The sequence below is a fragment of the Melopsittacus undulatus genome, chromosome 4, assembly GCF_012275295.1.
Source record: "Melopsittacus undulatus isolate bMelUnd1 chromosome 4, bMelUnd1.mat.Z, whole genome shotgun sequence".
Classification (NCBI taxonomy): Eukaryota; Metazoa; Chordata; class Aves; order Psittaciformes; family Psittaculidae; genus Melopsittacus; species Melopsittacus undulatus.
In genome coordinates this window covers 27,489,947-27,516,718 of record NC_047530.1, presented here as the reverse complement: position 1 = coordinate 27,516,718, position 26,772 = coordinate 27,489,947, and the positions used below count along the sequence as shown (strand labels likewise).

Genomic DNA, 26,772 nt, shown 5'->3' with positions numbered 1-26,772 from the left:
AAATATAACCCCCATTTTCAAGAAGGGGAAAATGGTGACCCAGTAAATTACAGACCAGTCTCGCCTCTGTGCCTGGCAAAATCTTGAGCAGATTCTCCTGCAAGGCATGCTGAGGCACACCAAAAACAACAAGGTGCTCGGTGACAGCCAATGGCTTCACTAAGGGGAAATCCTGCCTGACCAATTTGGTGGCCTTCTATGACGGGGCTATGGAACTGATGGACAGGGGTAGAGCAGTTGATCTCATCTACCTGGACTTGTGCAAAGTGTTTGACACTGTCCCACACAGCATCTTTGTCTCTGAATTGGAGAGATCAATTTGACAGAGGCACCACTCGGTGGATAAAGAACTGGCTGGATGACTGCACAAAAAGAGTTGTGATCAATGGCTCAGTGTCAACCTGGTGACCAGTAATGAGTGGTGTCCCTCACGGTTCAGCGTTGGGATGAGTCTTGTTCAAAAGATTTGTTGCTGACATGCACAGTGGGATTGAGTGCGCCCTCAGCAAGTTTGCCGATGACACCAAGCTGTGTGGTTCAGTTGATACGCTGGAGGGAAGGAATGCCATCCAGAGGGACCTTGACATGCTTGTGAAGCTTAACCATGCCAAGTGCAAGGTCCTACACCTGTGTTGGAGCAATCCCAGGCACAGCTACAGGTTGAGCAAAGAAGAAATTCAGGGCAGCCCTGTGGAGAAGGACTTGGGGGTGTTGGTCGATGAGAAAATGAACATGAGCCAGCTTCAGTGTGCGCTTACAGCCCAGAAAGCCAACTGTATTCTGGGCTGCATCAAAAGGAGAATGGCTAGCATCCTGCTCTCGTGAGACCTCACTTGGAGTATTGTGTGCAGTTCTGGTGTCCTCAACATAAATAGGACATGGAATTGTTGAAACAAGTCCAGAGGAGGGCCACGAGGATGATCAGGGTGGAGCACCTCCCATATGAAGACAGGCTGAGAAAGTTGGGGCTGTTCAGCCTGGAGAAAAGAAGGCTGCATGGAGACCTCATAGCAGCCTTCTAGTATCTGAAGGGGAGCTATAAGGATGCGGGAGAGGGACTCTTCATTAGGGACTTCAGTGACAGGACAAGGGGTAACGGGTTAAAACTTAAACAGGAAGTTTAGATTGGATATAAGGAAGAAATTCTTTACTGTAAGGGTGGTGAGGCACTGAAATGGGCTGCCTAGGGAAGTTGTGAATGTTCCATCTCTTGTGGTGTTCAAGGCCAAGTTGGACAGAAGCTTGGGTGGCATGGTTTTGTGGAGGTGTCCCTGCCCATGGCAGGGGGATTGGAACTAGATGAACTTAAGGTCCTGTTCTATGATTCTATGATTCACTCATGTAATAAAATACAGGTATTTCCATGAGAATGTTTTTGTAGGGATCCCCCCAAAACATACACACGCAGAATACTGTCACAGAGGCAAGTACAGCATCACAAAAGACCATGATGCTACTCCTTGTTTTTGGGTAACATGTGCTACTGTGACTGTGATACAAAGATTTCACCTTCTATACAAATAAATGTAGCGTAGCTATGTCATATGCAGTAATATAAAACCCCATAATTTCCAGTTTATGGTTCTGTATTTCCTTACAAGGAGGAAAACGCAATCTGTAACATACATATAAAACCAAGATCTTCAGGTATGTAAAAGAATGCAATTCCATTGATTAAAATGATACCACATCAATTTGCACTAGCTGAGGATCTGGCACCTTATCCCTGGGCCACCACTATATTCCTCCCCAGCGTGCAAACTGGTTCTTGCCCAAGTTCTGTACTCTGGAGTCACAACTTACTACTGTGTAATAAGACTTAAAAATAATAGGCTTTTTTCTGCATGGACTTTTAGCAGCATCAAGCTGAACAAACACTTCAGAAGTCACTACTGCGCACTCAACGTTCAGACTGAGCAGAGATTTAGTTGAAGTTGACCAAATTACCAGGGGCCGTCTACTCGCAAAAACTACATTATATGCATAATATGTTGGTTTGTTCAGAGATAATTACTGGAGTGTCAGAGGTCATTCTAATTTTAATTACTTCACATAACAGTAAAATGATGTAGCAGAAAGACAATAGCTTTAAAATACAATCAAGAGTTGTTACACATCATTGTTGTATTTTCCACATACAGTAAAAATGCCACAGACATTACAAATGACCTCAGTTGTGCAAGTAAATGACACATTGCAGGCATTATAATTATCTTTTTCAAATTCAGTAAATCACAACAGCAGCAAGGCCAAACCACATTTTTCCTCTCTGTTACGCATTTTTCCTTGAAATGAGGTAAAGCATGGTACCAAGTGCAATGCTTATTTGTGCTACATGAACAGAACAGCGCAAAAAAAAAAAAGCCATAAAAATAAAAACGCAGCATAGTTAGGAGGACTGTTTAAAGTACAGTATAACAGAACTTAGATTAAAAAAAAACCAAACCAAACCAAAACAAACAAGGTTCATGCCAACTAACCCCCACACTATTTATGACAAGCCTGTGTGGTTGCTTTTGAAGATGGGTTACAACAGTCCACTTACACTTGTGCTTATAGCATGTCAAGTGATTTCTATCCCAACCTTCAAATGATCAGATTTAGGTCTTTAATAGCATACAATGTCCAATATCAAAATCATATCAACTGTAGGGTAAAACACACAGATGTATAACATGGAAACTACTAAGAATTTTCTATCTCAAAGGATAAAAAATATTTCAATGAGGTCACACTGGAAAAAATTACGGCATTTAAAACACATTTAAAAACGCATCAGCAGCAGAAACTACTTTATAGTCAGCCACTACACATTTCAGATTTCCAATTCATAGGCTTTATCTAGTAACAAAGCAATCATTAAACTATTCTGAAACACAGAACAAGTTCAGTTAATTTCCTTTGCATCAAGACACTCTGTAGCACTTTACTGCTAGCAATTACCTGAAACCCCTGAGAATCTATAACCTTGTAATAATCAGTAAGAAATTTTAGGCATTCAAAGACTAACTTAAACTATAGTTTTTCTTAATGCAGTTAAAACTACTTAAGACTTTCTAGATGGTCTGAATTCATCTGCTGATTGATGTCTGGCCAGAAGCACAGAATTGTTAACATTAGTAATCACGTATTTTTGCTAGAAAACTTCACTCCTACCATGAAAAAAGAGCTGTAACTTAAATCAGTGACCTTTAAAAGCAAAACAAAAAAAAAAAGAAAACCCAGTTAAAACAATTTACTTTTGAAAATTCAGACTGTGTGTTTTTACTATTCCATCTCATCTACACTTGGTTTATATATATCAAGACTTGCAGGTCTTGTATTTCCATGTTATATTTTCATGACTGAAGTACCAAACAAATGCTAAAATTTTTTATAAGCCAGTATTTTAATTCTCATTCTCACTACTATAACAATGCTGCTTTCAAATATATAAGAATGGTCATTTTGCAGAATGAAAAATGACTCAGATAGAAAACATGAACTTTTGAAAACTGTATTTCAGAAAAGCTTAATGTCTATCCCTTGTCACTAAGGCATTTATTTTCTTTTGTTAAGAAAGCAAGAGCTGACAGTTTTCATTTTGTTTTAGTGTGCATTTGTGAGGAAAGGAAAAGGGTTTAAAATCAGGAAATACAGTATTTATTTGTAATTTAATACATAAGACACAGCATCAACTTCAAACTATTGTGCTGGAAAACGTTAAAACACCTTGCTCTGCTTTCTCAAACTTCAAGCATAATTAACAGGGCAAAATTGCAGCAAACCTCTATTGATACTGGTGGGTATACAAGACCCACAGCTTTTTTTAAAAGGTAAATTAAGAGGTATTATAGTTACAGTGCAAAAAATTAAAATTTCAAGCATAATATATAAACATAGCACCAAAACAGAGAAACAATGCATGCAAAAACAAAAAAAAAAGAAAGAGAAGAAGAAAAGAACTGAGGTATTTAAGTAAAGAGTGCCTACAAAAATCTAATTAAAGAAGTATAGGCAAAGCCTAAAAAATAAAAGTATGATTTCCACCCCCTGCCCCCAGCAGACCAAAACACCAATGAGCTAGTTTCTCTAAATTAAGGACCTAAATCACAGATGTATCAAAAGTACGGCAGTTATATCTCAAACATCAACTTTCATGTTATTTAACAGCACAGCTTTGGTAGGCGAAATATGCATGCAACTCTGAAAAGTACAGTAAGAAATTTATGTGGAAATATCTTTAAGTGTAAAGGTGCTCTGTTTGTTAAATATGTAACCAATTGACTATAAAATCTGCAGCATATTTAAGGTGTGATATGTTAAAGGTTATTTTGTTAGAGTGACAGTTTGCACTGTGCAATTATTCATTGCTGTTTCCAGTACTGGAACTATCTAGCTTGTATGTTTGTGTAAAATTGGAATTTTAACCAAACACCGTATTTGTTTATGGTATAAAAAAAAAAAAACCAACAAATTTTTGACTAACCACCTCCTTAGAATTGTTAAAAATAACCTAATTACATATATATGAATACAATTTCTATTATAATCCTGTAATAAGTCACAGCTATAGTAATGAGTTGTACTGTAAATATAGAGCTGTATCATTGTAAAATGCATAATAAAATGAAGGGAATGTAAAACAGCTTGTTCCAAAAAAAGATCAGAAATTAAAAGATTATTAATGAGGGTTTATTTATTTTTAAGGCAAGAACCTTTTTTTATGCAAGACTGTGTGGCATAATGAAAGGGAAGTTTCATTCTACCAGTATGCCAGTCTTTTCAATTAGAATCTGTCCCTAACAAATAAGTGCAATAATGATCGGAAATGCCATCTTAATGTAAAGATGACATGGAGAGATTAAAAAAAAAGAGAGAGAATACTGGCACACTTATTCTTTCTTATACCAAATCATCCAGCACAGTTTATCAACTGCTTTATGACTGGCACTAGTGCACAGATTGAAGAATTTCAAGATTACTATATATAAATCTAGCAACTGCATTAGGCATAAGCTCCCTGGCCTTCTAACACTAAGCAAAGCTGTACTGACAATAAAAGTAAACCATAAAGACCTGACAACAATAATTCTGAACACTTGCTAAATGTCATCATTAAAGCACTCTCGTGATTAAACAAAGCAGAAGTGAGGAAAGAAGACAAGATTGTGTTTGCGCAAAAAACTATAACTACAATTAGTTCCAAAATTTTATACATGTTAAATGTTTTGTTATCTATTCTGTTATCAAACAAACTTTAAATTCTGTCTTCCAATTTGTTCCTCTCAACATCAACATTTTTAAAATTTTTCTTTATTTGTGTTTTTTCCCCCATTTTATTTTTAAGAGGAGTCTCAGCTGTTTGGGACCTGAGGTTGATTTGCTTTGAGGCTTCGTAGTGCTCTTCTCGCAGCTGCAGATTTGGCAATCCTGTAGCTTCTGCCCACACCTTTAAACTTTCCCTTTCCTACAACTTCCACTGTTACTCTGACCTTTCCATCGTAAGTTCTTTCTGCAGGACTGCAAAAATATACACAAGAATTATTTACTCCCTAGGTAAGTTAATGTGAAATAAAGAGACCTATATTCTCTTCTACAGAAGTTAAAGCAGTATAGTTAAACAGAAATTGTTACTTTTCCTCAAAGTTATGCAATAAAAGGCAATAAAATCAGTGAACAGAACAATCATGCTAGCTGCTTAGTACAAAAGAAATTAATTTCTGACATTTAAAAATCCTCAGCAGTTTATGAAGCACAGCTTAAAAATATTTTATGGCAGTGTGTACCAAAGGAAGCATATTCTTACCTAAATTTGGCTGTCTCTGGCTCCATCTCCAGCAGCTCTCGCACTGGAGAACGGGGCACATTAGCAGAAAACTTCTCTATTTGGAAGGGGAAAAAAAAAAAAATTAGTTTCCTTCTCTTCATAGCAGATGGTACTTAATTATTTTCTTTTCTGAAGTCAGACAATACCTATTAATGGTCTCATCATTGGATAGTACACTTGCCACACCATTTCCAAAGACATTCCACTATCCATATAAATGGCACCAGCAAGAGACTCAAATATATCCCCCATGGCCTTTGGTACTTCAATGTCTTCCTCTTTTTCTTCATCTTCTTCAGATCTTCTGAGCTGTTAGCAATTAAAAAGAGGGAAGAAAGGGGGAAGAAAGAAAAAATTGCATATTTTAAAATAAAAAGATCTTCAGAAACGTAGGCTCTCTTTCATGCTACCCTGTACCTCTTCCTTTAAGCTTTCCACTGACAATTTTCCACAGTGAAATTGTTCTTTTATTCCCCAATGAAACCAAGTTGCTGGATATGTCATTTTTCAAATGCAAAAATAAAAAAATTTCCAAGCACCATTGTGTACAGAGACCTTATGTGCTTTGTGAATTCCTCATGTATTTCTGTAGGATTTTACCATCGGTCTGGTTTTTCCAATAAGAAACAGACTTGGCTCAGTTAATACTAGAAAGCTACGCATAATAAAGGAAGTTTTCATACATTAGGCATCTCCTAGAAGTAGCTTCAAAAATCTGTATGAAAGCTTAAAAAACTCTGAATGAAAGTTGGGTGTACTTTATCTCATTTAACCCAGAAGAGAAGCATGAAACAAGCACCAGTAAACTGAGCCATTAATAAGTGATAACCAGCAACATGAGACAGCTAGCAGGCACACTTAGCTACCTTTTAAAGGTAGCAGGCAGTGTTTTCTTCTATGCTACTATCTTAAGACAACAGCATAGTCTCATTATTAAAGCTAAACTTTCAGTCTGTGTTTTAAAGGCCTTAAGTTAATCTAATCCTTTATAAGAAACACATCAAACACATACAATATACATTCACCTAAGTCCACACAAAGTGATCTGAAACGGAAATTTTTGACCGTAACACTCCTCTGCCTAAAAGGAAGTAAGTTCATCTTTTCCCCCAGCAACTACTTTCTTACTCTGTTGGGTTTAAACCCCAAGGTAGGGGCCAATGTCAGTCCTCTTAAGAGCCACCAAAATACTTCATGAACCAGTACCACCAGTATTTCTACCAAAAATAAATCAAACAAGAAGTCAGAGGTGATGTGTAAACACTCCAAACAGGGATTTTGATGTTAAAAACCAAGTTCAACTTTTCTGAATAGTGTATTTCACACCAACTGCAAACTGAAGCTTTTGAGTTATACTGAAATAACAGGAGAGAGAAATTAAGAGCTATAAAGCAAGGGACAACAGATGTTTCACAAGTGATATTTGAAAAAAGCAAAGCAGATGACGTGGAGACACACATGGAAACCAGTCTGGCTGGCATGAACTGCAGAAACAAAGACTCTTGCATTAACTCTGATGAAATAAGAGTTTCAGTAATTCAGTGCCAGACCAAGATAGGGAGCAGGCGTAGGGACAGCGAAACGAGAATTTTATTTGAAACAGCTATCACACAATTTGGTTGCAACTTTGGAGGAAGTTTCTAGGCAATCTTTTTGCATACCAGCAAAAAACTGAACGAACTTTAAAATCACTACTCTGATCTCTTAAAATAAGTTTTTAGCCTTTTCACTCATATAGACTTCACTCTGCAACACAGTGCAAGGACTGTAAAAACATGTTTGCAACAGAAGTATTTTGACTGCCAAGCTTCCAAGTTCTGTAGCAAAAAGAAGAAATTACTAAAGACAATGATAACATATTTGTTTAATGCTGGAGTATTCTCAGATAGAATACTTTCCAAGAGATTGGTCACAATTTTTCAGAAGACAAACTATGAGGTTTATGCATTGGATAACACGTCTAAAGAACGGATAATGAAAAAGTCCATCTCTTCCAGGACCCGGATTAGAATTTGACTCACAAGACCCCTCTTCTCATACATTGTCTGAGCAGCTTATCTAAATGAATTAGTTTTAGACTAATAGATCTCCAGCAAATAGATGTTCATTATCATTAGCTTTCTTCCTGCACAGCACAGATAGGATCTGTGCTTGCAGGTCTTCAGTTAATCTATCTTTGAAGTGGTTTAATTGAAAGATGCATGCAATGTTTCCCTGACTAGCAGATATAAAGCCTTCAGGAGCATGTCACACATGCTTGAGCACAGTGCAGTAACACCTGCTCAAGCAGAAATGGTCAAAAGAAAAACAGTGGAAACCTCTGTCAGTGTGCTATGTTAAATAATCTCTACATAGTCTGAATATCCTATACTAAGTCAGTGTTATATGACTTCTTAACTCTTTGTCATGATTTTATGATATAGTAGTAGCTTCCAGGCTAAGTGGTCCTGCTCCCCCCTGCCCGCATACAGTTCTAATAATAATACAAAAGAGAAATAGTGACTGAAACCAAGTGTCACAAAAATCTAGAGGGATACTGTTTTCAATTTAATTATTTTATGAATGTTCTTACTTTATACTTTCTAAAGATTGTGTATTAATTTGCATATTGTATGCTTTGTTACTGGGAGCCTGCTTCTTTGGTTGCTGTGTGCATAAAACTGAAGTATTACAAAAATGTCCATCACTAACAAATCCAGTAGCATGTTTCGAATCAGATAATGAACACATTTCTTCTACTTCCACTAACCTCAGAATCCATTCCTTGCATTTCATTCTTTTCCATTTGAAACTGCACAAAGTCATCAATAACATGAAACAGTTCAGGAGAGACAGCTTTGAAGTACTTGTGGTAGTCATACTTAACAGCTAATGATGCAAAAATGGTATTATTGACTAGAGCAGATCGCAGGTCAGTAAGAACTCCTGGAGAGTGTTGCCGTGGGTCTTCATAAAGGTGCTTGGTTATGAGGTAGTCCAGAATTGCATCTCCCAGGAATTCTAAGCGCTGGTAACAATCTTAAAGCATTGGAAATAAAAGAATGTACAACACCACAATTAAGTTTAACACACACATTCTTCCCAGGCCATTCTGGGTAAGAGGTCTGGTACACTGCCATTTAAATTCCACAAACTAGCCAACTCTCAGAGGAGACAATCTGTTTTTTAAAAACAGGTATCTTTGTGTTCAGAGAGATCAACTATTGAATTCTATTAAAAAAAGAATTAAAAAAAATCAAAAAAACAGAAGTTACATCTAATAATAGACATTTTTTACTAAATATAAATTTGTCAGGCTAGCAAACCATTTGGGTTTATAATCAATTAATGCTTTTACTCAAAATCTTCACCACTGCACCAAGAAAGATTAAAACAGGTAAAATTAAGGGATTCCACTAGCAAGCTGATTTGAAAATTGTAACAGTTAAACCTCAAAAAAATTCATAAGAAAACAATGCATCAAAAGCAGGAGAAACATACAATCTCAGATTTTTCATCTAATTCACCACACACTTAGATTTCTCAAAAAGCATTGAACTAAGATTCCCATTGAGTCTTTTAAACTGGAAACTATAATTGCCAAGCATTGGCTGCTCTGAAAATTGGCAGGGGACAGGAATGGAGAGCTATGCAAATCCATTTTTAGAATATAAACAAAGGCAAAAAGCAGTCTTGAAAGAAAACAAGGATGGGTAGATAGAATGGAAGGATTACTACAAAACTAACATGAGAGTGAAATGGCTGTTTTTATAGCACCTGTACCTAAGATACTGCCAGATGTTGGTCACTAGCTACTCCTTAACAGACGTTACAAGCAACAGCAATTCATAACTGCCTTATTTGGTAAACAGAAATGGAATCAAAACTTCTGGACCTAACAACGCAATTTCAGCTAGACACTATGCCTCAAGGTTTCTGTTAGTATGCATGGATATGTGTGTAAAGGAATTATCTACCTTCTATATTTTTTGTGAAATATTTGTGAAAAGTAAATACACAGACGGTAGTATTACCTGGAATAAAAAGCTAAAGGAGCATTCCAGTGTACAGTGTGAACTGTTTTTCAATGTAGTAACATTGTCAAAACAAGTTCTTTAATTAAAGCAGAGCTTTCTTACTCCTTGGTATAAAGAACCAATTCACTTTGGGGAAAAATTCAGATTGCTCACTGCACAAGAATTTGCCATTCACTTCTAACAGGGTTGGAATTTACCATTGTTTGTTTTTAATTGTAATAGCAAAATATTTAAAGTTTTAGAATGAACAAATACTATGCTAATTGTATAAGCAAAAGTAATTCAAGACCATAGAAATACGAAGTTGTGCTGCTGTAGAATCTTCTATGAGAGCATGTACAGAAACATTAAGCAGTTAGCCTGAAATTAATATTTAGCCTGATTTAGTCAACTGCTTCAAACTTGGCCTTTAAATATATACTCAATACAATGCCTAGACTTAAACTATGCCTTCTAATTCACAGCTTCAAAGAGAAGTCTCCATGTGGTATAGTCCTACAGACTATACAACTAATTAAAGTTGTATAGTCTAGTTTTAATCTTCAGAAGTATGGTCAAAGGGTAATATTCTTGGGATTAAATTACGGACAAACTTGCTAAATATATTTGCAAAACATGATTGCTACTTCTAGAAGTACACTGCAATTTTCCAGAGTTCTACAAGAACTTATTTCAGCTAAATAAGGATCTAATGTCAGTCACATACAACTTGTGATACAGCCAAGATGAAAAATGTTGCTCTTTCCCAAAACTCGATAAAGACTTCAGTAAGTCTTCTATCTACATCAAATCACGAATAATCACCAAGATACAGCTTCAATACATATCTCACTCCTGAAATAACGAGCAAGACAGTATTTTCAGAGACTTAACATTCAGAGACTGTTGTCTTTTTAAAGAAACATGTTGACTAAAAAAAAAAATCTATGTATGAGAACACATCATATACCGCTTCTCCTGTATTTACAATATGGGGAAAAAACCCACTCGTTTAAGACTACTTACCAGTAATGGTATTATAATGGTACGAGGCATGAGTAAATGCCTGAAGAAGATAAGCCTTGTTCTTAAAACTGTAGTTTATTTTCTTCTCAAAGTTTTCAAAACCAGAAATAAGGTGATTTAGGGTTTTTTCAGCATCTGGGTGATCAAACATACACCTTGGTGGAATCTTCAAACAACCATACTCTAGGTCTTTATACAGAGAAGGCTCTGAATTAGGCATAGAAGCAGAAATAGAGTCTGATGAAAGATTTTTCTGCTCGCTGTTACAATTCTCTCCGGTAGCACACAAAGTGCCTTCCCAATCAGTCTTTTTAATTACAGGGAGCACCTTCAGCCCCAGTGAACACAGGAAAAGCTGAGCAGCTCTTTCACCACAGCTGGTCAGATAGCAGCCCAACAGGGCTTCCACACAGTCTGCAATGCTTTTGTCAGCAATACACTGCTCTGTATGCAAGTCATACGAGATAGACTGTTTTCCCACATCAACACCACAGTTTTCTTCTGATGGATTCCAGAAGCCCACTACAAAATCATCCTCTTCAACAGCTTTGCTAGGATCCAGATAGCACATAGCATCCCACGAGCTATAGTCAAAATCATCAAAATCTGATGAAAATTGAACATTACCCAGGGAAGACTTCTTGGGTGCTTTCCATTCATAGTTTGAATCAGTGGTTGAAAAGTGAGAGAGAGAAATTTTCTTCACAAAAGCCCCTGATCCCATTAACATATTATCAATGAATTTGATATGCTCCTGATCATACTCCAGAAAATCATCTTCAAAGTCTGCTTCTTCCTTGGGTAACCTCCACATTAGGTTTTGATCCTCTTCATCATTTTCATAATTATCAATTTTGCCATTAGCCAACAAGTTCTCCTTTGTCTATAAAAGAACACAAAAATATGGTACTGAAGAGGGAAATGAGAAAAACTTCTATTCCAGAACTGAAATGAGAAACTTTTACTCCAGAACTGTCAGAAGTGTGGGATTTGAGTAGTGTCTGCTAACAATATGACTGATTTTTTTTCATGTTTCTAATGACATTGTCTGACCAGATGCACAATAAAACCTCAATTTACACTAGCATTCTAAGACTAGAATAACTGTCTTAGAATAAACCCTTTATTACTAACCTATAATTGCATATATTCTACATGTAACATGCAACGTTTCATAGAAACTCATGCTTATACTAGAATATGGTGCACCTAGGATTAACTAAATCCACTAAACATTATACACTTGTATACCAAGTAAACAAAGGAATTCTATATTAACAAATCTGGAGAAGTACAAGAAACATTTTTGGGTGCATCCTTCTCTCTAGCTGCTAAGTAAGCTTTAACAAATGTTGACCCAAAGCAATTCTGGAGATTCTTTATACATCTTTCTATGGCAAATACTAAGGGACTAGCAGGACTTGCTATAGTCATAATCAAGATAATCTCAGTTTCTGGACATATAATTGGAAAATGCAATCCATGTAAAAACTGTAAGAACTTCTTTACCCTAGTTCTTCAATAATAATAACCTGAACCAGCAAAATACCCTTCTCTATGTTCTCAAACACAGTTAGCTGCTAATTAATTCAGTCTACTTGGCAAACTAGTAGAAAGTAAGTTTAGTGTATCAGTGTAGGTGATTTTTTATTACAGATCAAAACTGGAAGTCTAATACCAGTTAGCTGGCAAGAACCTAATGCTTATGCGTGTGACTGTCTTCACTGCATAGGTTGGGGATTCAAGAAGTGATCTGGCTGCTTATCATAGTAGATATAGAACAATTCTTCTGCAAGAACCACAGTGCAAATTAATAATTCTCAATTTTAACAAATATGCTATCTCTCCAGTCTTCCATTCATTTAATATCACCAGGATTTCAATATGGCAAGTCTAAAAATGTAAAAGCAGTTTTTAAACTGAATATTAACATATTCATGATATGAAGTAGATGCAAAGGCCAATAGCATTAATCCTTTAACAAGTAAATACTGGCTTAAAGTTTTGGCTTGTTTCAGGCTGTACTTACAGCCTTAACTAATCAAGTAAAAGTTGTCACCAATTTTCTAATATTTACATACATATCCACACCAGCAAAACTAATGACACCTCATGTCTTTTCCCCTGTTCATATTGAGCAAACTGGTATGGACTGATGTAAATTATGAATTGAACACAGATATGCCCAAGCTATACAATGCTGTATAATTCGCCATGGCCCCAATCCAGGAGAGCACTTAAACATATAAGCTAAATGTACAAGTAGTCTTCCTAACATGAAAGGGACTACTCAGAGACTCAAACCAGCATCACTGATGTCAGCGGGAATTCTGCCACTTAATTTGATAGAAGCAAGATCAGATTCAAAGTGCTTTTCTGGATTGGGTCCTGAAAGCCAACACCATTTTGAATCAAGTGGAAGAGCTCATATCTGCCCTCAATCTATGTATGTCATATTATAGGTCTTGGACACTTAATCTTGCATATCTGTGAACCAGATGCTACCATAGGGGACCTCTCCCTCTGGGCCAAATGCACAACCCTCTAGATGTGTGGATGGGTGGCAGCTGTAAGGTGCAGTAGGCAACACTTGAAACCACCTAAGGATAAGATCACAGCATTCCTCATCAGGACAGAGCAGGCTTAGTGAGATTTAGTGATGGGGGAGGAAGAAAGTGGCTACAGAAATTCAGTTTAAACATTTGCCAAAAGAATTTCTGCTGCTGTGATTACCCATCTCACATACACAGCTGGGATTTCCATATATTTAATTGATCAGAAGGAGATAGCACAAATTGATTTGACATAGTTGTTTTGGATACTGGTAGCAGTATAATGCTCAAAGTAAGACTAATTTAACCAGTCCCAATTAAAGCTAGTGCTGACTTTTTCTTGTTACATACCACCTTGTCATATCTGTCACTGGAAAAAACACATTGAGACATATCTAGCTATATGATTCAAAACAGATTGCTGTCTGCTTTCACAAAGATTTAATAAGTGATAAATTTAATTCTTACTACAACTTCATTCACAATTTTCTTAAAATTAATTTTAATTAGCAGAATGGCTACATGAACTACCCTAATATTGTTTGCACATTGCTTCATGTATAAAAAAAAGTAATAAAAGTCTTAAGTGATGAGAATGAACAACAGCTAAAGGAGCCAGGAAGCAAGTCTGATAGGTCATTATTTTCATCAGACAGCATTTTAAAAAATTAATCAATAATGAACCTCAGAAAAACAAACCTTTTCTTAAAGAATACCTGATCAATTTTGAGTTAGTTATGGACACTTACAAGCTGAATACATGCAAGTGCTTCTTCTATGCTTTTTGGAAAGAAGCTATCTGACCAAATGAAGGGAGGAAGATCCTTCCCCTTAATAAAGCCTGGTAACACAAAAATACCAACACCCAACTAGGATGTTTTTGTAATAATTTGTCATAATAATATGATTTTTTCTAGCTCCAGTTATAGTAAATCAGCCCATGAATGGAGAAAGAAAATTATATGCAAGAAAGCAAAATATCTACTTGGCACAAACCCCAGTACTACTTAATTGCACCACAGTCTGCATTTTGGTCTGAAATTGTGTATTTTATTTACAAATAAACAGTGACTAACAAGGAGAAAGAGGACACTAAAATGTTATAGTGAACTGAAAGCTTCTAAAAAACAATTATTAACTCCTGTCCCAAATGTACGGTCTTACTTTTAGAGAGGTACAGCAGTAAGTCTCTTTGAAATGGAAATCTTGGCACACACAGTACCACAATACTCAGGTTGTTTATTCTGAAATAAACATTTATTTGCACAGCACATCTAACTAACAGTCCTCTCATGTGCCCTCTGGTGGTTCTACAATCGAGTGTGGTCTTCAGATTTGGGAAAAAGAAAAAAAAATACCTCCACCTCCTTCCTTGACCTCCAAACCATTCCTGAAACACTTCAAAGATTACATTACTGACTGCTGTGATCAGTGATATTTCTTGCACACACACTTCTACTATCAACATACAATGAGTTTAATCAGAAAATAATTGGAACTGTTCCTAATTAAGATGTCATTTTGAAGCTTTAGACAGTGAGCGTGGGTAACTAGCATTGTATTCTGCATGTGAAGTAGCCCTCGGCCATACCCATGGTGTAAGCTAACAGCAACCAATACTGAACATTTTCTCAAGCCAGTTCTAATCTTCATTCTCAGCACTATGAAAACCAACTCCCTTCCATATATTCTGTGAAGGTGAACTCATTTATTTCAGAAAAACTCCTGAGAGTACGCTAACTACAAACAAAACATTTTTTCTTCTCTACTTTTCCATTAATATACATGCATTATTGGATGATGTTCACTAAATTTCCTTACTCCAGGTTCTATTCCGTATCAGTTTTCCTCTATTTTTCCATAAACTAAGGTGAAGTTTTAGAAAGGAAACAAAGATACAGATTTACTTTCTTAGCAAAATATCTGAGGGTTAGGAGGCAGGGGTGAGAGAATACAGCCACGTGAATATTTACTCTTCAGCACAGTTAAATCAAGTCTTACCACTTCATCCTTCTCCCACTTATCAGTGTTGCTCTTATCCTGATTTACTATGTAACCAGGAGGAAGCCAATTGACCGGGGGATCAAAAATTGATACCACCATACGACTAGGCAGTCCTTTCTTTTTTCCAAGGCGATACAAGTTACAGTTGCTGACCTTCAAGAAAAACACATTCTCATAAACCTCTGGACATACAGAAATTTAGGTTAAAATGCAACAGAAGCAAAACGAGTTTACATGTCGAGCCAGATCTTGTACCATCATGCATTTTTATCTAGATCTCAAAAGGCATTTCAGCTTTCTTAAAACAGATTATTTTATTTCTATTTTTTAAGGCTAAGCACATTAGATGTGTCAAATTCAGCTAAAGAAATCTGATTAAATCCTATTTGCAAACAAAATTATTGCTTCTGTTAAAATAACAGTAAAAATGACCTGCAGGAGTGTCATTAATTACCGTTATTAATGATTAACATTCAGATTTGGAATGAAAAATTGTTATTATGGGTAGATTCACCTAAACCTTGGCAGTAGAAAATGTTAACACAGTTCCATACAACAAATCTTATAAAGTCATAACACAGATGTTGTTTTCATAGACTCCAAAATTCTTTTAAATATTTTAAAAGGGAGGGAGAAAAAAAAAAGCACTCACATGCAAACATATTTCCTTTTACGTTGTAACTATCAACTTCTGAGCTTCGTTTCTCATTCTAAACACACTTTCCATGCTTGTTTTTAAAGTCTTGAAATTTGAACTTGAATATTTAATCACTTCTTTTACTTGAACTGTGCAATTTATTTAGCCCTCCTTATTTTCCAAGATGAAACTACTCGAAATACATCACTGAGAATTAAACTATTATCAGAGACAGACAATCAAAACCTCAGCATTTAATTCAAGTTATCACATTATGTGGGGGAAAAGAAAAACCCAGAACACTTTTGTGTGATTGATTATTCCAGAATTTAAAAACAGCAGCAGCAGAACTGAAGACTCTGCTCTGTACTGTTTACATTTACTTTAAAATACTTTCAAACGTTTTGATGCAACACATCTGTAAGATTTTTTTGTTGGTGCTGTTATTTTTAGCATTTGTGTAAGATCACTGTAAAAGTTTTTAAGGAAAGTAACTTATTGAGGAAGCAAAGGAACAGTCAAAGCTACAACCTAAGGGTCTGTGCTGCTAACTCAATCCTTCATTCAAGTACTCCTGTTAAAGAAACGCAATACAGCTCTAGTGTTCAGTCCATCAATTATCCTTGCAAACCTAGAACTTTTATTCAGTCCTATTCTTTCTTAGGCTAGTAATACACTGGTCTAGATTTCAAAATTAACTGCAGAAAACAGTTGCAATCAATCACACTTAAGGCAACATTAATCCTTTAGTCCAGTATTTTTATTCTTATATGCATACTACCCAGTGTATAATTGGTAAAGGGGTGGAATTAAATCAACCTGTTGCCATTCAACCTTCTCGCAAAATTCTTATGCATGTGGCTGGTTACAATGTGCCTTTTACATACCATCACTGGATTGTTACTACTTACTTTTTTGCTTCTCATATATGACAGCCGTCCCTCATGAGCATCAGGGTAAGTGCAAAACAAGTACGTAGTGATGGCATGCTTTAAAAATGAATCACCAAGCATTTCTAGCCGCTCCAGATTAAATCCATCACTAGCATTTGAAAGAGTCAAAGCTTGAAGAATGAGACCAGGATTAGGACCAAGAGTTTTTGAGGAGTACCCACTGGAAGGCTTCGTTTCAGAATCTGCTGTGTCTTTTGAAAGATTAATAGCTTTTGAAGTACTGGTGGTCACTGCCATTTTGGGGCATCCATCTGAGGTAGATCTGTTAGCATTTCCATCAAGGTATTTATTACTCAGTAGAGTACATTCATTGCTGGGCTTGGGCTGGTTCTCACTGCTGTATAAATTCTGAACAGGATATGAGGTAGTTGGTTGTACAGGTATTTCCTGCCTGCAGTAATTCAGCTGATTTCCTTGGCAAAAGTCTCTGTTAACTAAATCACAATTGCCATTGGCAAGATTTTTATTACAAGAAACACCATTAATTGCTGCAAGTTCTGCCGAGACATCAATTTGGAGTTTACTGGGTGACTCATTGAGCAGTGTTCTGTAACTCACAGACATTTGGTCATGGTTTTCTGCAGAAGAGGTTCTATTAGCACCTTGATGTGCAGCATTTTCAGGGACTACAATTGTGCTATGCTTACAGTAATTTTCATTCTCTGCTAAAGAGGAGTTAGGAATAGAGATGAAGGATTTGCTGTCAATAGACTTTTTCCATCCGAAGTCCAAGTTAGGGTATCTGAAAAGATATATGCTGATATTGTTAACAAAAATATATTGCCACAAACCGAGAAGATTCTCCATGCACACACGTTTAAAAAAGCTAGATTCCTCTGAAAAGAACACTGACTACAGTATCTACCTTCACCATTCATAATCAAGTCCTTTTAAGCTATGTTTCACTGAAAACTGATGTGAGTTAAACAAAGGGTATCAGTTTTAAATTAATGCAGTAATAGTTTTCACCTTACTGTCCAATGAAGTCAGATATCACACTGAAAAACATACCCTGAAAAAATACTTGCCTGAAATCTGCAGGAAGTGATTTAACACCCACACCAGCATCAGTGGCTGTTTGAGCTCTTAGTTCCTCTGCTGTCAAAAGGCAGTGCAGGCGATAAAGTATGCTGGGGAGGCAAACAGCTTTTCTCCACAATGATGCTGGAATAGGATGTATAGCACAGAGCTCTGGAACCAGTATCTGGGGAAAGGAGGAGAGAAGGAAAGAATTTTACCTGTAAAAGTAATTGTCAGATCACTGTTGAGAGAGAGGCAACTTCAACTAAATACTTCCATTTTACCTGCTTATTTTGCAAGCTTTCCCACTTTGCTTTCCTTTTCTCAGCACTGCTTAGTGGAAGTGCCTTCCCCTTCTGATTCAAATGGCGAGGAGTCAAAAGATTAAGTCTAAAACCAACATGAAAATACTTTAAGTACATAATTAATTAATAGAACTTACTAGTCTAAACTTTCTAAAGTGATGACTTATTCTTAGCATTCAACCTTAGTGAAGTGACAGCAGAGTCACCTCTGGAAGAAAAATGGGATCAAGTTACAGTTGTTACAGCCTATTAAGTACCTCTTAAAAATATTGGTAATTATTCTGGAAAACACAAACCCTCAGCTTATCCTGTAATTAAAAAAAAAAACCAAACAGGACACTTTACAGTCAAATTACAAGCCTCAGACACAAATACGACTGTTGTTACCTTGAAGATGTGTGGTCCACATCCAGCAGTGGCTGGTTGAGATTAGTAAGGTCAAGATTATACTTTGTTTTATAATATTCAGCAAAAGTTTCATATTCAGGGGAAGGGAATTTACTGAGTGGAGTAAGGTCAGTGTATACATCAGCAACATAGAATCGATGAGGCTGATCAAAATTTCGATACCTAAAAAAAAAAAAAGTTTGTGCTAAATTCTTAATGTTCTAATGTGGTCAGGTATAAACCATTAAATAGCTCACTTGAGAGTTTTGATTGGTAGGTTTTTTTGGTTATAAAACCAATTTGTTTACACAACTCAAGCACTAAATGAGAAGTGTGCTCAGGTTAACCTATGATCTCTGAAATTTCCCCAACATTTAAACTAAATGCAGAATTTGTGTCTTCAATATCTAAGACAAAAATTAACCTTTGGACAACAATCTGAGAGTAATGCTGCAAATGGTAATTTCTTAATTCCAAACAACTAATAATTAAACTTGATAATTTGGCTTTCTAATGTCCAGTCTTCTATGTACTGCCATCAATAGAAATGGAGGTCTACTGCATGTGAAGACTGTACTACCTCTTATCTAAACTGGTATTTTAACCAAGTCACCCTCTAAATAAGGTTAAAATACCAAACTCCAAATATGTAAGGCAAATTCACAAGCATTCCAAAGACAATGCAGCAAGAATGTTAGAAAAATAAAGCCAGAATTCTGCAACCCCTTTATTTTGGCTACTGATGCTCACTGGATGGTATGGTGCTAAAGATGCAAAGAAAAATAATAAAGAAATTAAATCAACATTCAATATTTAGATCTGTGTATTAGCTTATGTCATCCTTGATCAGCTGCATCTATTACTTTAAGCTTCTAATAAAATATCTAAATAGACATCCCTAAATAAAATTAATACACTATTGAGGACTCTTAACACACTTTTAAGAAGTCTGTATAGCTTTTTTCCAGGGGGGGGTGAAATAAATCAGGAAAGTCATATTATGAGGCTGTCTGAACTTCACTGAAGAATACAATGGTTAAAAGAATTTCCTGAAAACTTCTTTATCTTACCTTATTCATAGTCATGCCTCATCTGAAGAATTTAATTACAACTGTAGCACTACAATTACCATATTATGCTTCCCCTGAAGAGTTTACAACCAAGTAGGATGTACAGACAAGCATATAATTCCACAATTTTTATGCTGATTGAAAGCAGAAGTACTTGAAATTCTGAGATTTCTTAATCTGTGAAACAGGGTCAAAATTTTTTTGGCTTCTCCTGGGCCTGAGCATTACCAGATGGCAAGTAATAAATGTCATAAAAGAGAGGTACTCTTTTATGATGGACTCTGCCACCTCTCCCAGAAGAACAATATTCATTTAGGCACTGCAGCCAGATCTTCAGACAGGTGAAATACCATAGCTTCATTCACACCACCTATGATCTACTTGTACACTGCTGACCCTGATCACATGAAGTAATTCTTATACACTGTGATGGTCTGCTGCCATTATTTCACACAACTATTTTTATCACAGTACTCATCAGCACTGGTAACAAGACATTTAAAAAAAAAAAAAAGAAAAAAATCTAACACAGATGAGGCCAAAACAAAGTACTGATACTTATCTTTGATATATATTCAACAGTTACTGTTACTGACAATATACTAGGTACAAGCACAAGCCAGTCAGTCTGTTTTCTTCCTTCCCCATAGTGCCAGACATAGAATAGTTAGGGTTGGAAAGGACCTTAAGATCATCTAGTTCCAACCCCCCTGCCATGGGCAGGGACACCCTTCTCTTCTCCATGCTGAACAGCCCCAACTTTCTCAGCCTGTCTTCATATGGGAGGTGCTCCAGTCCCCTGATCATCCTTGTGGGGCTCCTCTGGACTTGTTCTAACAGTTCCATGTCCTTTTTATGTTGAGGACACCAGAACTGCACACAATACTCCAATTGAGGTCTAATGAGAGCAGAGTAGAGGGAATAATTAAGTCTCCATAAAACCTACCAATTCTGGAGAACCCTTGCATATCCAGTACATAAAATGATGTAGATTTCTCCTCTGAATGACACTCAATAGAACGACTTTTTTTTTTAACTGGTCTTTTTCATCTGTCAATTTTTCCATCTACCAACAAAACACCTTCCTTTAGCAGGCCTTTGATGTGAGTAAGCAGTAACCAGAGAACAGGACTCCCACTCAATCGTTCAAATTAAAACTGGCCCGTTCCAGATGAAGTCACATTTTATCAGAACACTACATAAGTTTTGTGGTCAACTCTACTATTCCTTATAAAAAGGCGCTTCTGGAAACCCTCAACATTTTAAACCTCTTATACTAGATTAACAAAACAAAACAAAACAAACAAAAAAAAACAAAACAAAAAAATCTTTAAATTATTTGAAACACTGCCAGATACCTTCAGATTAACAGTAAAATTCTTCCTCAGGGACTGTAGTGATAGGACAAAGGGAAATATGTTCAAACTTAAAACAGGGGAGATTTAGGTTAAATACATGGAAAAAAATCTTTAAAGTGAGGGTGGTGAGAGAGCAGAACAGGTTGCCCAAGGAAGATGCCCTATTCCCAGCAGTATTCAAAGCCAGGTTAGACAGAATTCTGAGCAACCTGGTCTACTGGGTGGTGTCCCTGCATGGCAGGGGGTTGGAACTAGATGACCTTAAGGTCCTTTCCAACCCAAACCACTCTATGATTTCTTACAAGCAATTATCTTGCAGATCCTAACATCCCATATTATAAGTGTTTATATAAACACAATAGGTACATACCTGAAGTATATATACAGTACTCACCGTGGAATGATAACTGCGTCCTGGTAATCTTCTAACTTGAAAATAAAAGGCATTTCTTTTGTATACTGTGTACTGGGAATGCCTGTACGCGCTTCAGATTTCTCAATGTCTTCCATGAACTTAAAGTCAATGTCCAAAGTGCTGGAGTCATCAACTTAGAAAGGAAAATGCATAACTATTCAGAGGACAGCTTTCCAGGCTGAATTTTTCTGAGAAGTTGTAAATTACAATTTTTTTTCCTTAGTCTACACAACTTGATTGTTTTAAAAAACTTACCAAGGAGACATATATATGACTTCAGACTCCTACAGAGTCAGCTGAAACCTACTATAAATCAACTTAGATCATCAAGTTAAAACAAATTTGAAATTGTGAAGAAATAACAAAAATGTAGTATAAATATTTGTCAGATACCACGTATAGTATTATTTCTACAGCTAACACTTAAAATTCAACATAAACCAAGAACTCTCTTCTTACCAACATTAAGAGGTAGAACACAATAGGCTGAATCAGCTTCTGTGGGTTTGAACTCTAGTGCAGGTTTCTCAAGACGAAGAATATGCGAGAAAATATATTGATGGAGTCGTGTTATCAGCTCAAGCATTTGCAGAGACAGAGTAAAATCAGATTTCTTAAGCTCAATAGATATCGTAACCTCTCCAGAGCGAGTATACACAGGAAAATGAGGAATCTAAAGAAAAACAAAACAAAAAAAAACCCACAAAAGAAATCAAAAGAAAAAAATGCAGAGTAGGATTCCTTTACAGAGCAATGGTTGTTTAGTTTAGATGCTGAGGTAGCACTTGCCAAAGCAAGCTGGATCAGAATTTGGACCTCTGATGACCTTGAATTATCGATAAGGTTTTGAAGGCTTAAAGAATACCTCATTTTTTAATTTTTATATATATAATACTTCTTCTTGTGTTTTATAGCTCTTTTCTTTCTATAAGACCAAATAAAAATGCATGTCTTTTCCATTATGAAGGAATAAATATGGAAAAATCAGCAATATTCCTGAAATATCATTTTCTGAGAACAATAGAAAACATATTTTGAAAAAATCTTCCTCAGCTGAGCCTCATTCACAATAATTGCATTTCTATTAAAACTTTCTGAAGCAAGAGGTGCCAATTTCAATTAAAATGGACTACTTTTTCTTCTGCTGCAGACTAGGAATGCTGAGAGGACTTCTTACCATAGCTTTCATATACATAAAGTAGCACTGCAGCCTCCTGTATAGCTGGTACACCACTCCTATCATACCTCATATACAAAAGGAGGAGCATTTTGCATTTACCACTGCAAAATAATAAAAAATAAAACTGTAAACCAAAATTTTGGCAAAAATAGACTGTTCCATCGCTAAAGACAGAAAATGAAGTGGCGACTAGACTGGTTGGCTATTACTGCTATTTTTCTGGAGGTTACTTTGTATCAAGCAGTTCTTAAGGACATATCCAATTCTTCTGTCTAGAGGTGGGGAGTAAGTGGAAAATGACAGGTTGTAGGGCATGAAGAGAAAGGAAAGACGTTAGATTAATCACCTGAGGTATAGGTTTGGCTGTCAATATGCCAAAACATCTTGTTGTATCCTCAGGAGGATATAGCTTTCGCCTCCTGAAGTTGAGCTCATCAGGTAGAGGAGTCGTTAACACCATTCCTATTACATACAGGTAACAGGGCTGATCAGGTTTGGGATAACTATCCCTCAAACATTCTGGAATCTGAAAATAAAAAAAAGCCCAACCAATTAATAAAAATAAAAATTCACCCAAACGCTACCCTTTGAACAAAAATTCACGTGTTTATTTGGAAAGGTATTGCTAAAAATGAGGAATAAAACCAAGTAATCAGGACTTAACAAATGTTTTTTTTTTCTTAAGCAACAAGACTGGCCAACAGCCTAGCCTGGAAACCATGAGATCTGTCCAAACACTTGCATCAAGAGAGTATGATACTCCCAGATTTCTTTATTTACTGAGTGGCAATTCTATTTCATTCCTAAACTTCCTCTACAACCATCCTGTGTTAGAAATAAAGTCTAACTGTAGAACACAGGCAGCACTTCAGCATTAACCACAACTGAAGTTTTGATGCCAATTTCCATATTTAGCCAGTAGCTCTGGAGTGCTTTATGATCAACATTCTTTAGACCTTTAGAGTAGAGAAAAAAGTACGCACAGGAAAAACCTACATCCCAGTAATTTAATTTTCATGCAAGCCTGGCTGAATTTACAGCTTTAGTAACACGGATTTTTTTTTCCAGCAGAGCTGTTTAAAAGTATCAAAATGTTTTTGTTACACTTGGGACAAGCACACAAACAAGATTTGATACACTGCCCCTTTGCCCAGGCACTACACCATGTAAGCTTTCTATTAACAATTCTAGCTAGCCACAATACTTTTAACTCTGCTGCTTGTATCTGTCATAGACCTCAAGAAATCATGCTTTGTGTTTGGTAGGAAATTCATTACTTTATATGTCCCAAAAAGGATCCTCCCATTCATCTAAAAACTAAATTGCAATACATGTCCTATATTTTAAAAGTTACACTGTTGCAAAACTATGGCCTTGGCTTAATGGAAAATCACTGGTAAGTTTAATAACTGCATTAAGCCCAAAAGGATCTTGTAGACCTTAAACATTTGCCAAAGCTTCTTTTCCAGATGTGAAAAGTTGGGACAAAAACAAAGGAAAGTATTCTTGGATGCTGTATTGAAAAATAAATGAGAAAGAATGAAGCATCACTTGACAAATCAACTCCTCTGAATGAGATACCATGATCAAGCAGTTTACGAGTCACCCTTATTCTAACAATCACTAGTAAGGCAAAAGGACTGAGAAAGGCACTTGTAACAGGAAGCACCAAGAAACATTGTGCAAATATTTAAACTGTTTGTGAAGTCTTCCAAGAAAAAGGTCTTCTCATCTGTCATTCTCTCCATAATATGATGCCCTGGTATCCTTTCCTAAGCTTTCCTGATAAGCAATTATTTGAACTACTAATAAAATTGGACCACATGGAGGATGCCAGTAATGGAATTACTTAAGGTCCATCACCATAACTGGAGGCTGCATGTGAACATACAACACAGTTTTGTAGCCTACTACTGTGAATGTACACGCTGACATTCCTACAGGTGGCCAAAGGCTATCGGTTCTCCATGAAATTCTGAAGTTCTGTGTTTGACCAGTTAAGTCACCAAAACAAAACCTACAACTTAGACTTCCTGCGCATCTCCTTCAATTTTTTGTCTAAAAAGCCAGTAACTCTTCCTTTGCTATTGCATATTTACCAGATAACTTAAAGATTTCACAGATTCTTAATGCAAGGCATTTTTTCCTCCCAGTTATTTCTATTCTAGGCAAATACAGTCAATGAGTTTTACTGAAAGCATACATTCTTTGAACTTCAGGCATGCTTCCAAAACATATGGTCCATAACCCCATTCAGGTAACAGTGCAAGTTTCCATGCAGATAAAACTGTAAAGTATTCCACTATAAATGCAAGACTTGCAAAAGATTCTTATCTAAGAAGATTAAGAGTTGACAATTTGATCAAAATGAGAGATACTAACAGCTTTAGGATAGCACTGTCTCCGTTTTGTAGAGCCTGGCCTTCCTGGAACACTGGTTTCTTCTTCATCATGTAAATCAAGCTCTTCCTCATATTTAACCGTTTCTTTACCAACTGGCATCAAATGATCATCCAGTTCACCTGAATGTTATGAAAGAGTAGAAAGAAAAAGCATTATGAACAATCAAATCTTGGTACTTTCAGATACTACACAGCAGATGTGATTGCCTGTAAAAACACCTCATCTACGGTTTCAAAATACGCTTACTACTGCAAGGCTCAGAATGTGTTACTTTGGGGAAAGAGTGATAAAGATGGAATTTCTGGGGAAAAAAAAAAAACAACCAAACCCCCCCCCCCTCATTTATGGTAAAAACCCTGTGGAATTTTAAGTAAAATTTAATGAAGATTCCAAAGAAAACTAACCTATTTTTGCCCACAGAAAACAACCAGAGACTGAAATACCCATCTAAAAATCACTCACATGGAGTTATGCCAACAAAGATGGAACAGTTATATTCATCTATCATTCTAAAAAGGGAGTTACTACCATAAAATGTTCACTCTCAATACTGAGTTGTGCTACCGTGGTATTTTACATTTGCTGGTATGAATTCAGTGATCAAAAGATTTAACTGGGGGGGGGGGGGGGGGGGGGTGGTGAGGGAGGAAGTACAAGCCCCAGACCTAGAGATTTGTTTGATTTTTTTAAGATACGTAAAAGTTTCTGTACTTCACACCAAAACACTCATAAATAATGCCACAAAAAAAAAATATGCTGCATTACACTTACTAGAGACAAGAGAGCTGAAGTAATCCTGCAATTCCTGTTTTTGGAACATGACTTAAGATACAGTAGAGAATACAATAAATGGAGGGTGGCGTATTCCATAATGTAATTTGTTACAATTAAAAAAAAATAAGTTATTTTTTGGCTGACCTATAATCAGCATCATCTAAAGAACAAAACTCATTTCCCCTCTATTAGGCACATACAATGTCAAAATCTGCACTTCTTATATTAATGTTACATTTGCTGTTTAAGACAAGATATATTAAATACCAAGCTTCCCCCAGAAAATTAACTTCAGCTTACAAGTTGTAAGGTAAATTAGTAACATGGTTGTACTGCAAAACAAGGCAAGAGAAAGGAAACTACAGCAGAAGGCTATGACAGAAATGCATGTATATGCGTAACACCCTTTCCATGTTCAATTTCTCAATTATAAAATATTCTTTACCAAAGAGGTACTGTTTTTCCCGTTCTTACCAATTTTGTGCAGTTTTTCACAGCAAATAAGAGCTACAACTCTCTCAGCCAGTCTTGCACAGCTCATTGGAGGACCCTATAAACATTTAAATATGCCTTAAAAACTTCTGTTAGTGCATTACTTACTTGTTTAGTTTAATTTAACAAAAACATATTAGGTAAACAAGACTTTTCGAAAAAATACAGTGACAACAGTTTTGTGAAGATATTCAGGCTTATGCTGTTTTTCACAGAAGCCAAAATTACAAAATAACAAGAATTCGACAAATTATTGATCAAAACCAATATAGGACATTTTTCTATAGAACTTAAATGAGGGGGGGGGGGAATGGCACTTAGAAGAATATCTAAATATTTTTACCTTTGGAATAAACAGTAACTACTTGAAAACAGATTAAAGCAAACAGTGA

The 26,772-nt window shown here is 36.2% G+C and overlaps 1 protein-coding gene across 1 annotated transcript in view; it reads right to left on the bottom strand.

Annotated features, from left to right (window-relative positions):
• Positions 1 to 2,021: 2,021 nt before the first annotated feature.
• DICER1 (dicer 1, ribonuclease III) overlaps positions 2,022 to 26,772 on the bottom strand; it is a 59,167-nt gene continuing 34,416 nt past the window's right edge. Inside the window, exons 15-29 of the mRNA XM_034061630.1 lie at positions 26,363 to 26,438; positions 25,094 to 25,233; positions 23,058 to 23,237; positions 21,991 to 22,204; positions 21,511 to 21,664; positions 18,689 to 18,871; positions 18,281 to 18,386; positions 18,005 to 18,180; positions 16,935 to 17,718; positions 15,384 to 15,539; positions 10,831 to 11,713; positions 8,559 to 8,827; positions 5,956 to 6,118; positions 5,789 to 5,864; positions 2,022 to 5,502 (exon numbers count right to left, since the gene is read on the bottom strand). Coding sequence (XP_033917521.1) covers positions 5,337 to 5,502; positions 5,789 to 5,864; positions 5,956 to 6,118; positions 8,559 to 8,827; positions 10,831 to 11,713; positions 15,384 to 15,539; positions 16,935 to 17,718; positions 18,005 to 18,180; positions 18,281 to 18,386; positions 18,689 to 18,871; positions 21,511 to 21,664; positions 21,991 to 22,204; positions 23,058 to 23,237; positions 25,094 to 25,233; positions 26,363 to 26,438 — 3,726 coding nt within the window. The 3' untranslated portion in view covers positions 2,022 to 5,336. The remainder of the gene's footprint in view (positions 5,503 to 5,788; positions 5,865 to 5,955; positions 6,119 to 8,558; positions 8,828 to 10,830; positions 11,714 to 15,383; positions 15,540 to 16,934; positions 17,719 to 18,004; positions 18,181 to 18,280; positions 18,387 to 18,688; positions 18,872 to 21,510; positions 21,665 to 21,990; positions 22,205 to 23,057; positions 23,238 to 25,093; positions 25,234 to 26,362; positions 26,439 to 26,772) is intronic.